Below are 15,324 nucleotides of genomic sequence, written 5' to 3'. Positions count from 1 at the left end.
TTATAGCCACAAGAACAAGACATACATTCTCATATCCCATGCTTTAAAAATAATTTCTTAGGATTCATTAATTCCATTCTTTATATGGCAAAAGCCTACTCATTCTTTAGGACGCTTCTCAAATGCCAATGCCTTTTTGAAATCATGGCCCTTACTATATAATGCTAAACTAATGTATGCTCATGTCTTTAAACTCTACTAGATCTTGAGTTTCTTGTCTCCAAAGATCATGTCTTATTAACTTTATCATCAGCACTTACCACAGTTACTAAAAAATTCTTCAGAGCATAGTTGTTGAATGGATGAATTAATCAATGTGCAAAACAAATAAACAAATTCAATGTTAAGTGTCCAGATATTTATATAAAAGTGTGCGTGTGTGTGTGTGTGTGTGTGTGTGTGTGTGTGTGTAGCAGAAATACTTACTTCTCAGCAGAAACATTGGCTCCAACTGAATATAACAGTTTAAGTTGGTCCTAAAATAACACAGAAACATACCAAATCAATAAGGAATGTAACAAATTAAATGCAAATTTTATGGACACACTTCATACTTTTAATTAAGCAGACACTATGTAAGTAATAGCAAAAAAAGCATTGTTTGATACGCATCATTTTCTAAAAATTAGCCTTTTTAAGCCCATCACATAAGTAATGCCCCAATAATTTTTCTTCTGAATTTCCAGAGATTTTCTTTACCCCATATCCTTTTCTCTCCATTAACTACTGAGAGGGACATATAAACCTAGTAACATTTTTATAGTAACCAAATACAAATAGATAAAATGTTTAAAAAATAAATTATTCTTGTTCGTACTTACCTTAAAGGGTAGATAATAAATATCTCTGGCCTGAAATCGAGAACGGAGCGGGGGGTCTAAGGGATTCCCAGAGTACTTAGGCACTGGCAAACCCAAGGCAATGACTCGGAAGTTTTCACTAACTCGAACAAGCTTCCAGGCATCCAACTCTGTTTTGGTATGATCCTAAAAGAAAGAGATCAAAACTCACAGCACCAACGATGCAGATTACAACTGCAAGAGTTGCCCGGCTGCGGAATTTAGGCCCTGACTGCTGAGTAAAGTGTATTTGAGAACAACCTCAAGACCAAACCATCAAGGAAGGAAGCAAAGTCAAATCAGGAGAAAAGTGCCAGGGAAGGCTCATGACATGAAAACTGTTGTGGAACAGACAAGTAGCTAACACATCAAGGAACAAAGAAAAATGTGGGTCAGACCTCCAAGCTGTAGTCATTAACACAGAGAAACTGAGTGAGAAGAGTCAGAAAATATACTGGTTCAGACCAGAGAATGTAAAAAGGTAGTCCTAGACAGACTTACCGCTTACTGGCAGAGAAGAGACTGCCCCGTGGACCTCAAATACACAACTACATGTATGGGTACATTTCTGCCAAGGCATATTAATAATAACAACCAACATGTGCTAAAAACTCACTACACGGTAAGTACTTTCAAAGAATTTTACTCATTTAACTTTTACCAGAATGCAAATAAACACTTAATTCCTTTTTATGGATGAGCAAACTGATGTTCAAAGGAATTCTGTAACTCCCCATCGTCCAGCAACTAGCATATTTTGGAGTTGAGAATGGAAATAGCACAGGGTTTGGAGTGATAAATGCTGGCTCTAGCGCTCAGCATAAACTCTAGTGAAGTGACCAAGAGCATGTTATTATACCCTCTGACGCTCAGCTTTGTCATCCATAAAGTGGGAATAATATCACCAGCATTACTATGGCCGTTTGAAAGCAACTGGTCCACAGTGGGCACCGGTTAGATGTCATGTCTTCCCTCTCTGCCTGACCCTATCGATGGCTCTTCACTGTCCTCAGCTGTTGGAACTTATAAAGTTTATAAGAACATGTACATGTTCATTCAGAGAGACAAGTCCTCAGTTTCCAGTATATCTTCGGGGGGTGGGGGGATGCAGCCCATATGACAGTGTAGAAACTCTTAACGGACACTCAAGGCCCTTCCTGGCCGGATTCATGTCCGAATCTCCTAGTCTCATCAACCACTGCATAGCCACCCCCTAGCCTGCCTTCCCCAACCCTGTGCTCCAGTCCATGTCACAATGGTGGCTCTCCAGACACACCATGCTGCTTCACCAACACTGCCCCACTTGCTTGGAACGCCTTTCCACTTCGCACAGCAGAAATACAAGCATCATTTAAAGCTCAGCACAAAGAACATCGTCACTAAAGTGGGCCTCTTTCTAACCTCTCCCTCCATCAGAACCATTTTTGTACCCCTCCGCTCTATCCTATGCAAGCTTCTACCACTATGCATGTGTGCATTGACTTCTGTTCATTACCACCTCATGCTGGATCCAGGCTCATGAGAGGACTTATTACCTCTTAAACATAATAGGACAAATGTTTTTTGATTGCATGAAGTAATTTAAAAACATAACCAAACCTATGACCCCACACTTAATTAACAGGACTAACAGTGATACTATGTCACATGTGCTAGAAAACAAGAGTCTGGATCTAGACCATCTGAAAAGCCAAGAGTGTAATCTTCAGAGAGCTAAATATTTTTATTTTCCACTTACCCAAAAATAATAATCTGGATATAAATGAAATTTATACAGACTGATTATATCCGTTTCCATAACAACAAAATTCTACTACAAACACCTCTATGAAACCATTAACATTTTGAAACATTCAAATTTAGTACATTGAATCTAGCTAGAAATAAGTGGGACTTAAATGGTGTTGAAATCCTTTTATCATAGAAATTGTGTTAAGGTGGTGATGTTCTGTGAAGGGATCTTGCCTATATTCTATGACATTCCTATGAGACAGATTCTATAAATATAGAAATGACAATTATGAATTAAAACTATGTATTTATACTGATATTTACATTGGGAAAAACAATGTAATACATCCTTCTCAATAATAACAAGCACTCCTTGTATACTAAAACCCTCCTGACCCCGTATCTCAAATTCTTACATAAAGTAAAATGTTCAATAACTCTGCAAAAATTCTCACACAAAGAATATATCAAACTTTTATTGTGAAGTAACTTCTATACTTAAAAAAAAATCCATTTCTGAATATGAAATCATTTACTAAACTCTAAATCATTTACTAAAAATGGCACATAATGGGGCACATGTAAGTGTCTGACTCTTGATTTCGGCTCAGGTCATGATGTCGTGGTTTGTGAACTTGAGCCTCCCCATTGGGCTCTGCACTGACAGTGCAGAGCCTGCTTGAGATTCTCTATCTCTCTGCCCCTCCCCTACTTTCTCCTGTGCTCTCTCCCTCTCTCAAAAATAAATATTTTTTTAAAAATCTATTAAAAATGGGAAATAACTAAAAAAAGATAGCAAATAACTATACAGGGGCAAATAATAGTTATTTTATAATTAGAAAGTATCTAAAGAGAAAATGTCTTGCATACACCAATATCTATCTACTCTAAAAGCAATAAATATAAATTAATATATTTATTTGAAGTCATTTTATTTGTAAAAGATTAATTAAAATTTAAAATAAATTTAAATAAAGAATCGTCTTTTAGTAAATTAACTATAACAATATGAGTGAATGAATAAATTTAACTTTTCTTAGCAATTAAATCCTCAATTATCCCCTTCTAATTATATTAGCATGATGCCATCTTCAGATAGAGGTCCAAAACAAGACAACTATACCGCACAATGAAAATAGCATCTAGAAACTCCCATAAACAGTAAAGAAACAGTGCTAAAAGGATAGCAAGACAGATTTCTGAGAAAACAGACTTGCACAGTGGAAATCAGAAAGAGATATTTCCGGTCCTGCTAGCCTTGGAGCATCAGGTCAATCAGACCCTCTGGTGTCAACACGTATTATTTAGTGCCTAGTGTGTCCTGGGCTTGTATTAGCTGTATCTAGAAGAAACATAAGACACAGATTCTGCTCTTCAGCAATCTGTAGCCAACTTGGGGCAATAAAATTAGCATACATATGTATGTCACACATGACAGCACAGGTGTCAGAGAGACTCTAAGTCATGGACTACAGAGGCAGAGCTCTCGGTTAGAGCAAGGGCTCTATGAGCCCTTTTTTGTCCTTTTGTGACGTCACGTGAAGCCCTTCTCCAAAGCCTCTAAAGGGCCCCATACTCTCTTATTGTTTTTCTTTTTGTATCAACTGGCATCACAGCATTTAAAGTATTGCACTTATCCATCCATTCATTCAACAAATAGTTATTGAGCACCCACCAAGTGCCAGGCATTGTTCTAAGAGCTTGAAATAGCATCAGTGACAAAAAGCCCTGCCCTAGTGAAAGTTGCAATCTAGTGGAGGGAGGCAGTGAATGAACTAAAACATTGCAAGTCAGTAAATCATGTAGGATGTCAGAAGACTAAGGCAATGAATAGAGCAGGGTCAGGGAGCATGGGGGCAGAGAGGACAATGCAATGTCAAATAGGAGGTGAGAGCAGACTTCATCAATAATGTAACATTTGAGCAAAGGCTTGAAGGAGTATAGAAGTGAGCCAGGCAGATATCTGGAGAAAAACCATTCTGGAAGAGCAAAGTGACTTGCAAAGCACTAGGAGAATGCCTACCCAGCAGGTTTAAGTTTTAGTAAAGAGAATACTATCAGCTGGAGTGGAATAAAAAAGGATAGCAGGTGATAAGCCCAAAGAGGCACTAAGAGCCCAGATCAGACAAGACCCTATTCTCCATTGTAAAACTTTTTTCATAGCGAGGAGAGGGTTTAGAACAGAGAGGTCTGACCTAATCCGTCCCATGTTTTAAAGTGATCACTGACTGCTGTGGGGCAGCCAGAATGAAATTGGGGCTTTTTAAGAGGCTCTTACAATTATCTAGGCATCAGATATGGATAGCTTGGATCATCTAGGTATCTTTTAAATATCATATTCAATTCTGGCAATATCTCCTGGAGGTTGAGCTTCTGGAGGACAAGAACTACACTTTATTCAGTTCTGTCTTCCCAGCACTGTCTAGAAGCCATTAGACTTTCAGTACATAGTTGTTGAAGGACAGAAAAGGAAGATAGGAAAGGAGGGAAAAAGAGAAGACAGAATTTAAAGGAGAGGGAAAAAAGAAAAAATAGTTATTACATGGGCAAAAAAAAACCAAACTAAAAATCTGAGAGGTCGTCTAATATGATCTGCAAACCGAAGAACCTTGTGAAACTGCAACCTCATGACCGTTAACTGCAGCAATTCACCACAGACACGAGCCACCTGAACACTGTCCTCACTCTGATACAATCATGTCTTATACAACAAACAGCACCATCCATAGCTCAATAGCCAAGAAAAGGGAGCCAGAGTTTTCTTTTCTTACTTGGAGAAGTTTGTCGTAACGCTCTGCAGACATTAGGAAGCGTCCATCTTCAAGCTGCATCTCCCTATTTTCCAGCAAGTTGTTCAAAACAGGCAGAACATTCCTCTCCGCCTTTTCCAAGCCTTCCAAAACAAGAGTTCTGCCTTCTGTGGCTGCACGAACCGCACACTATTTCCAAGAAACAAAAGCAACATGAGCATATTGAAGATTCCAGAGCATGGCCTAATTTTACTTGTAATGCAAATTACACTTGTGGTCGTTATTATAGGGACCAGGAAATCAGGAAAGCTGGGTTCCAGACCTTGATTTTGCTTTATCTGCCCATGTAATCTTAGGCAAGTGATTCTCTCTTTAGGCCTGTTTCACTAGTTATAAAATGGAGAGATGAGAAGAAATGATCTCTGAGTTTTCTTTCAGCTGCAACATTTTATACATATGCCTGGTGAAATAGACAACTAGGAGCTGTCTTTGAATCAGTCACATAATTAAACAAGAAAATGAATTCCTTAACTAGAACAAAGAAATGAAGATTACAATCTGGGGTATCTATCCCATAAACTTCTGATGAGGATCAAATAAGCTAGGTGAGCACTCACAGGGATTGTGAGCTTTTAAACAGAGTCACCAACAAAATGAATTCAGCTTTAGTGTAATGTTCAAAGCTGACAACATTACAAACTTACCAAACCAGAAAGAGTCAGGTTTTACATCAGACTGGTTATAACCATAGTCCTGTAAGTCTTCCATGTAAAGTTAAAAAAATTAGTAATAGAGAAAAATAGGAAATCAAGTGGGTCCCAAATGGTAAGAGACAGGAAAACTATAATACAAAAATGTACTAAAGATGTGAAAAAAATATCTTTCTTTAATTGATAAATCCTGAACAAAATAGAAAAAAACTACTTTTGGGTCAAAACCCTTGAAAATCTGATTTAAGAAAAAGAGGAAGAAAACCTCAATGACATTTCTCCTGCTCATTCAACAACAGGCAGAGGATTAATGTGCTAAATGTATGTTCTCACTCTCTCCTTCAAAGTCTCCTTCCTCGGCATCCATGCCACTGCATTCTCTTACAAAACTGTTTCTCTTTTTCCGCCTGTCCATTCTATGTAGGTAATCCAAGAATCACATCTTTAACCCACAACTCTTCTTACTCTATGAGGTCTGGCCTGAGTAATCTCACTCAGTAACAAAGTTCCAATCACCTTTATGCAGATGATTCTTTAATCTTGAGCTCCTCCAAGCTCGACCACAGTCCCCCCATCACATGGATGTCTCCAACCACAAGCTCACCTCAGCCTCCCCTGTGCAACACTGAGCACATCATCTTTTCCCCCAAATCTGCTCTTCCTCTCATACTTTCTACTTAAGGTAGGAAGACCATTACCCATGCCAGGATCTTTGATTTCTATCTTACCTCCTGTATTCAATTTATCACCATGTCCTTGATGATTTATCTTCTTTAATATTTCTTGAACTCACCCCTTCTACCACCTCTCTACTTCAGGCTCCCCCTTACCTCTCAGATCTCCTCCCTACTAAGTCCAAGCTCCCCCAGAAATTTCCTAAGAAATTTCTCAAACAGCAAAGCATTGACTTTCCAAGTGTGGAAAAGAAAACAGACATTGTTTAATCAAGCATTGTTGCAACAAAATGTTGAATTTTACACTGTATTGTAGAATTTAGTTTATTTCAGATATTTATGTATTGTTTAAAAATATAAACTTTTAGGGGCACCTGGCTGGCTCTGTTGGTTAAGCACCGACTTCGGCTCAGGTCATGATCTCACGGTTTGTGAGTTCAAGCCCCGCATTGGGCCCTGTGCTGACAGCTTGGAGCCTGGAGCCTGCTTCGGATTCTGTGTCTCCCTCTCTCTCTGCCCCTCCCCTGCTTGTGCTCTGTCTCTGTCTCTCAAAAATAAATAAACATTAAAAAAATTTTTTCAATATAAACTTTTATGAAAACTACATTAGACTCAACATGATCATCCCATTAAATAACATAAATTCATGCATAATCCTTCAGAATTATAATTATCACATATATTTTAATTCTTTTCTGCCAAACTAGCCATCTTGTGGTAATACCTTTATTTAAAAAAAAAATGCATGCATATAAGTGATATAGTATTTCCTAAAAAACAAAAATATAAGAAACTCATTTTTGCCAGCTGTATAAAAGACAAAACCATAGAAATGTTTTTGGAATTAAAAATAAAAACATAAACTACTTCTTATAAAAATTCATGTTTCAGCTAAGGTCTCAATTAAGCTTTCTTTCACGAGAATCTATTTACTCCAAGAAAGTATAACTTGTAATAAAAGAGAAACAATTACAATTAAGCTATCACAACCTGTGGCAATATTCTTTTAAAAAGTTTTATCAACCTTTGTTACAAGACAGGCTAAATTCTGTATCTGACTTTTAAAAACTTCATAAAGATGAAAATACATGTTCTCTGACATAAAACTAGAAATATAGGTATCAAAAGTTAATGGTTTCCCAATTGTGGGCCAGGGAAGACAAAGTCTAGACAACATAAGACAACAACAATTACTGCTTTTATTCACCTCAGGTATATTTTGGTTACTTATGTACAGAATCTTTTCAGAGAGATGTGGAATAAGCTACCAGTGAAAGACCAGAAACAGAAGCCAAATACATAAGGAATTCCTTTCATCTGCTCTAATGGATATAAGTGCTGTGACCATAAAGTTGAGAAAGTAGTGATAGATGAAAAAAGAAAATACTATTTAAAGACCTCTTGGAAACCTGACAAATGCTGTATCTCTTCTCCGAGTAAAATGCATGAGCGAAATATGTATGTATATGTATACAAAATATATATACCACGGAAACCGCAAGTTAAGAACCTCTACTATTAAAAACTGATAGAAAATCCCCATAACAGTAACTACTGGAAACAAGAATCATCAATGGATGGTAAAATTAGTGGGTAAAAGTATGACGAGAAATGGAATATTTGTAGAGACTCAAAGAGACAAAGGGAAAAATAATGCAACGGTGGAGGAAGCTGGTAGTTACCACCTTAATCAAGTGATCAAAATTAACATTACCACTAAAGAGATGTATCAATTTCACGTACTAAAGTTTTAACATAATGCCCTGAGAGGGATACAACATCACTTCTACAGTATCCTTACTAAAAATGCACGATCTCAATCAACTCATGAGGAAACCTAAGACAAGCCCAAGTTGAGCAACATTCTACAAAATGGCCATGAAAAGAAGGGAGAGGCCGGCTGCTGCCAGCTGGGGACAGTGTGGATGATGGTAGCCTTTTTTTTTTTTTTTAATGAAGCAAGAAATTGAACATATTCAAATGGTGATGAGGAAGAGCTGGTAGAGAAAGACAGAAAAGAGAGTGCATAATTACTGAAATAAAACTGAAGAAGTTGGTACTTGATGTTGGAGACAGTTTGATCCAACTACTGAAAGGGAAAGTGGTAGGGTCTCTACAGAGTAATAACTGGCATGTATGTATCAAGTTCTTCCATTTATGTTATTTAATTTAATCTTCATGACAGTCCTCTTAAGTACACAATATCAGGGTGCCAGGGTGGCTCAGTCGGATAAGCGTTGGACTTTAGCTCAGGTCAAGATCTGAGTGTTTGTGAGTTTGAGCCCCCCACTGGATTCTGTGTTGACAGTTCAGAGGCTGGACCCTGCCTCTGACTCTGAGTTTGGGTTCTGTGTCTCCCTCTCTATCTACCCCTCCCCTGCTCACGCTCTGTCTCCCTCTCTCTCTCTCTCTCAAAAATAAACATTAAAAAAAATCAAAGTACACAATATCTTACCCAGTTGTTCAACTGAAGACAGGTTATACAGCTTGAAAATGGTAATGCTAAAATTTTAACCTATCCTTAAGTGATGGAGAAACGGAGTCGATGAAGAAGAGGTCAATGAATAATGCAAACGCAGATGATTATAACTTCGGAGTTTAGTTTTACTAGGCCTTGGAATTTGTTGTGTGCCTATTTAGAAAAACAAAATCTGCACAATACATTTATACACACACAAGCGATTCCATTCAACTCAAAGTTTATGTGACTCTGCAGCGTGCCCTAAAGACTTCTAGAGGTAACTACAATCACATTTCCCCAAATTCATATTATTTTTCAAATCAATTGTGATATTGTGATATAATAAGAAATATATATTTGGTCTTCATCCCCAGTTCCTGCTGCAGGCTCCTAAAACCCTTGGAATTTACTGAGTGATAGGGGTGAGAGGAGTCTTTTTTTATTCAAAATAAACCTCTTTCAAACACACCTGAGTTTATGCAAATAAGACATATCTTGAATGGCCCCTAAATAGCTTTAGGGTTGGGGCTGGTTGCCCGAAAAACCTACCATACAGTTTGAGCTGGAACTTTAGGCCCCAGCCCCAGAGAGAGGCAAGATTTAATTAATCACTAATGGCCACTGATTTATTTAATGACTCATGTCTATGTATTGGAACCCCCTTAAAAGCACTACACAGTAAGATTTGGAGAGCTTCCCGGTTGGTGAACACATCCACATGTCAGGGGGTGGCACACTGCAAATGCCAGAGGGACAGAAGCTCTTACGCTTAGGACCCTTCCTGTCTCCACCTAATGCACTTCTTCATCTGGCTATTCATTTCTATCCTTTACTATGTCCTTTATAACAAACCAGTAAATAGAAGTGTTTCCCTCAGTCCTATGAGCCATTCTAGCAAATTATTAAACTGGAGGAGGGGGTTGTGAGAATCACTTACATACAGCCCGACAGTCAGAAGTATGGATGACTCAAACTTGTGACTGGCATCTTGAAATGGGGCCAGTCTTGGACTGACCCCTAACTTGTGGGGTCTGTGTTTAACTCCAGGTAGTTAGTGTCCGAATGGAATTAAATTATGGGATACCCAGTTGGTGTCTGCAGGGAATTGGAGAACTGCTTGGTGCAGAAAACCCATACGTTTGGAGTCAGAAGTGCCATGACTACTACTACAAATCCTAGTGGCAGTACATTGTCAAATCAAAGAAATCTCTGGAACCGAGTAGCAGTGAACTAGTCTTTTGCCTAAATTTACCTAGAGAAAGAGGTAGTTCAACATAACCCATTATTGTACTATGATCCCTATGTGATGCAATCAGTAACTGACACTTCTTGATAAATTGTTTTGAAAATGTAACAAACTCTAGTTTAAGCTTCTTTTTTTTTGTTTGTTTCACTAACAAAATTGTTTTTTATTTTACTTACAAAAAATTGCCTAAGTTCTTTCTTTCCCCAACTAAATATTAATGTAAGAAAAACGAATCAGGCAAGGATCCAGTTTCTGACAGTGCCTTCTAAATGTCTCTAACTTCCCCTTAATAATTCATTAGAAACACTGCCAGGAAGGTCTGTAAAAGAATAAAGGAGAGACCTTAATTTAAAAAATAGATGAAAAAAATGAATACATAGGCAAATGAACAAAATAGAATAAAGTGGTATGATGTAGTATATGTAGAAATTTAATGTGTGAACAAGAACCACTGGGAAAGGAGAATAAGGGGTGAGAGATTCTTTCATATGAATCCTGTGTACCATGTGCATTTTTTTTTTGCCCTGATCACATGGACTACCTTTTCCATATTTAAAACCTAGTTAACAAAAATTCTTAAAGATTTTAATATATGAGAAAAATGGCATTTCAAAATAGTGAAAATTAGGAATTTGGAAAAGGAATCCAAATGAGTTAAAAAATTTAATGGTAAATGTAAAACCACATAATTACTACATGAAAACATGTGACTTTTTAAGTAATCTTAAAGCACAGAAATTCTTTCTGCTAATTCAAAAGCAGATGCCAATAAGAAAAGACAAAATTATTACATTAAAATTTTTACATATAGTAAACAAAAAAATTAAAACACAGACTGAAAACTTAGAAGAAATGTTTGCAACATATATAACAAAGGCCAAGTAGATGTTTAATATAAAAAGATTTTTTCAGATTAAGAAATGAATAGTACTGCTATAAAATACCAATGAACACCATAATAAAATATTTTCAATTTCATTGGTTAACAAGGAGCTACAGGGAAAAACAAGATCTTTTTAGAACTTCAAACTGGCAAAGATTTAAGAATGATAATACCCAGTGTTGGTAAGGTTAAGAGGAAACTGGCATTCTCATTTGTGGTTGGTCTATGTACAAAATGACAACCTTATGAAGAATAATTTGGCACAATATTTTTAAAAATGTAAATGGCTATGTTCATTAATCCAGCAATTCTATTTCAAGGACTTTATCTTAAGAGAATAGTCAGGAAAATATACAGTGATACATGAAAACAATTTTATAATTGCAAAAAAAACCCCAAATGCCACACTAGAGGATTGGCAAAATATACCTTAATAAATCAATAGGATGGACTACTACACAGCTATCAAAAATAATGAGTTAGCCCTATCTTTACTAACCTACAGAAAGGTCCACAATGTGTCATATATTGAAAAGGCTATAATCCCCTGTCTGGGACTAAGGAATAAAAGAAAGAGAATAAGAGAACTATGCAATTTCTTACCTAATTACTAAACCCCAAGTAAATATGCTTCTTCTTTTAAGAACCTTATTTTAAAAGTCCTTAATTCGTAAGTCCATAGGATGATTTGGGGAAGACAATCACAACGTTCTAGAGATGGAACATTTGTTCCTTCCATTAGCTCTATTACAAATCTCTGATACAATGTGAGGAGAGGCCACTACAAATTCACATTGGTCAACCTCAGCTAAATCCTCACTACTATTTAGAAAGAATTTCCTTCACATCCTATAAAAGTTATTGCCAAGCCAAGCTGCCAGTCTTTTTCAACTCCTTCACATGATTTTGTCCAGTACTTTCCCATGATGATTAAAGTCATCTGAACTGAGATTCCATGACTTTTCTTCCCTCCATCACACAGCCCCTCTGTGTCCTCATCTTTCTACTCTACTCTGATTTCTGTTCTTGACAATCACTCCTCCCCTCCTCCACCCCCCACCCTGGCTCTAAGACTAGCTCTACCTACCTTGAGCTTAGTGGCAGCCCCTCCCACCTCCTCCAAAATCTTCCACCAACTATATGACCTCTTAATTGCATTTTCAAATTCTTTCTCTTCTACCAACATGTCTGTACTTGAATAAAACCTATAGTCTCCTGATACCTAAGATCCTCTCTTCATCTTCAAGCCCCTTGAAAAACAGTCCACATACACACTGCCTCTAATAAGCCTCCATTACCCTTATTTTACTCAAACTGTTCACTTGCAAGCATCGAAAATCAAACAGCCAAAAATCAGGTATTTTCTTGATCTTCGTGTTCTTTTTCCAACCCTCTTCCCTTGATCTTATCTTATGCTTCATCTTCTGCCTTAAACATTTATTAAGTAGGTTTTCCCCTCTGCCTTTCCCCAGCCCTTCCTCTGACTCCTGCTCTCTTAAAAAAAAAAAAAAAGAAGAAAGAAAAGAAAAGAAAAGAAAAGAAAAGAAAAGAAAAGAAAAGAAAAAAAAGCAAGCATTTCCCAAGGCTCTACCCTTAACCTTTTCCCCTCCTCTTTTCTCACTTGTTACTGCATTGGCAAAGACCTAGCCTACTCCCACAAATCCTCATTCACTCATCTAGTACCCATTATATGGCAGGTGCTATGTTATGTGCTACATCAACTAAACAGCAACAACAACAGGTAACAGTTGTTTCATTTTCCTTATTTCCTTATTCTTGAGAAATATACTGTGAGATCCTAACCTTCCTCCTGAGCTCTACACTCCCGTTTCCAAATATTGTTTTTAACATCTCCATACAGGTGTTCAACTCAACATGCTGAATCAAATCATGACTTCTTTCCTAAATCAGGCCTTTTTCCTGATGTCTTTTTCAATTAAAATTTCATTGATTCTTCTGCCATACAGAATTCATTACTTCTCATGTCTCAAACAATGTAAGTGTAACCTCTAAATATCTCATGCATCCATCACCCTTCCCATCCACAATCCACCATCCCAACAGGAGCCTTCACTCACTTCCTGTTCGCTTTACTAAAAGAGTCAATTGGAACAGGCACCATATCTCAGTATCTCTAATTCTCAGTTGTCCTAAAGATGATGGTATTTTACCTGCTGGAAGTGAGAGACTGAATCATGCAATCTGTAAATTCTATTTCAACACTAAGAACTATGATTGCACAACTTACCTCAACATTATTAAGAATATTATTTTTAAAAATCCTCCTAAGCTTTTTTCTTATTAACTCAATGTTAAATTATTTACTTATTTTACACACAATTTAAGTGGCAATGAGAATGGCTACTATAGGACTATAGGAGATAGGACTATAAGAAGAGGAATATAAATGTGTAAGAGTGGGGTTTTTTTTACAAAAAAAAAAAAAAGAAAAAACTTATCATGCAAAGGAGCACCCAAGATTTTTAACTTTCTTCTCAACTTGCCCTGTATTTACATGGTTATAGACCCAGTATATATATGCAAATGAAAAATTTTTAATGTAGGCAAGAACACTGGCTAAAAGGAGAAAACCTTATGAAGATGCTTTTTAGTAACAAAATCTGAATCACTGAATTTATAGAAATTATGCTAGTTACTAATTCAGTATCATCTTTCTTCCTGTAGTCTTCCTTAAAATAGTCTATAGAATGATGAAAATACTTTAATAAGTACTGTCAAACTTTATTAATACAATCTCATCACATCGGTGAAGAATGTTAAAAACAGCTACATAGTAAATCCATTAAGTAATAGCACATATTGTACCCTGCTGTCAGTCTCAAACTTAATTGGAGATGCATGAGAAAAAAAAAGATTTTACAAATTTTGTGCCCAAGAAAGATCCAAACATCTTACCCTTCTTACACTGGTGCCCTCTTTGCCCTCTGTTTGCTCAGCACATATGTGAGGAACCACAATGCTGAAGTTTTCTTAGTTCTCCCATATGCCTGTTTCATCTCCCTAGCAAGATTCTCGGGTCCTCAGGGGGTGAGAACCCTGCCTTTTATGTCAGGCTGGAGCAAAAGTGGCTCACAGAGGGCTTTTAGTGTTTATGGAATAAAAATGTAATGGCTCAGTTAAAAGATGCTGTTATGTAAGTTTAGGAAGAATTTTTATATGAAGGATAATAGTTATCCATGCCCACACTTGTTATAAGAAGAGAACAGAACAAGTTTAACTATCAGCAGGAGAGATTTAGGCTACATATTTCAAAATTTTTCTATACAGATTTTTAAATAAAATAATTGTAGTATACTTTTTCTCTTGAAATCTAAAAAAAAAAAAGGGAGCAATGCATACATATTTTATGTAGAATGAATACTTGTGATAGTTACTCAAAGTAGAAAATACATCAACCATAAGAATCCTTTCCTGCCCTTCAAGCTATAGAACCTCCAGAGACCTAATTTCCTCAAAGAGAAACCAGAAAAATGCAGCAAGAATCCTTCTGGACAAACCATCTTATATCACAGCTTTAAACAACCCAACACATAGGCATGAAGGGTTTCAAGATAAAAGATGCTGTATGACCTAAAAATCAAAAAATGTCTAAGCCCCTGTTCTAGATTTGCTTCTGATTTGATACAAGACCTCAGGCAAACAATTAGTCTGGAGGTCTGTGTCCTCATTTACTAAATGAGAATATCCTCAAGGGGTATGGCACAATGTCACTATTTATGAAAGAAAGCAGTACTGGAAAAAGAAATTTAAAGCGATCGAATCTATAAATAGAAATTATTATTAATATAAACATAATTCAATGAAAATAGACTCCAAAGGGTTCCAAATGACTCAGAATGGCTACAGTGTAACAGCACTGATGAAGCCAACGAAAAACGAAAACACTTACATTTTAAGTTCTTTATTTTAAAGTATCAGAATAGGATCAAATTGGTTTTTCACTGCTCTACCACTTACAGGCTGTGGGTAATTTAGGTTAGTCCTTTACCTCTCTGAGCCTCCACTTCTT

General features: G+C 36.8%; 1 protein-coding gene across 1 annotated transcript in view; it reads right to left on the bottom strand.

The window, feature by feature from the left end:
- VWA8 (von Willebrand factor A domain containing 8) overlaps positions 1–15,324 on the bottom strand; it is a 366,373-nt gene that overhangs the window by 292,815 nt on the left and 58,234 nt on the right. The window contains exons 5-7 of the mRNA XM_043579664.1: positions 5,342–5,509; positions 822–986; positions 427–476 (exon numbers count right to left, since the gene is read on the bottom strand). Of these exons, the coding sequence (XP_043435599.1) occupies positions 427–476; positions 822–986; positions 5,342–5,509 (383 nt within the window). The remainder of the gene's footprint in view (positions 1–426; positions 477–821; positions 987–5,341; positions 5,510–15,324) is intronic.

The sequence above is a fragment of the Prionailurus bengalensis genome, chromosome A1 (genome assembly GCF_016509475.1).
Source record: "Prionailurus bengalensis isolate Pbe53 chromosome A1, Fcat_Pben_1.1_paternal_pri, whole genome shotgun sequence".
Classification (NCBI taxonomy): domain Eukaryota; kingdom Metazoa; phylum Chordata; class Mammalia; order Carnivora; family Felidae; genus Prionailurus; species Prionailurus bengalensis.
Note: the sequence above shows the minus strand (reverse complement) of the source record. Positions and strands in the feature narration are given on the sequence as shown.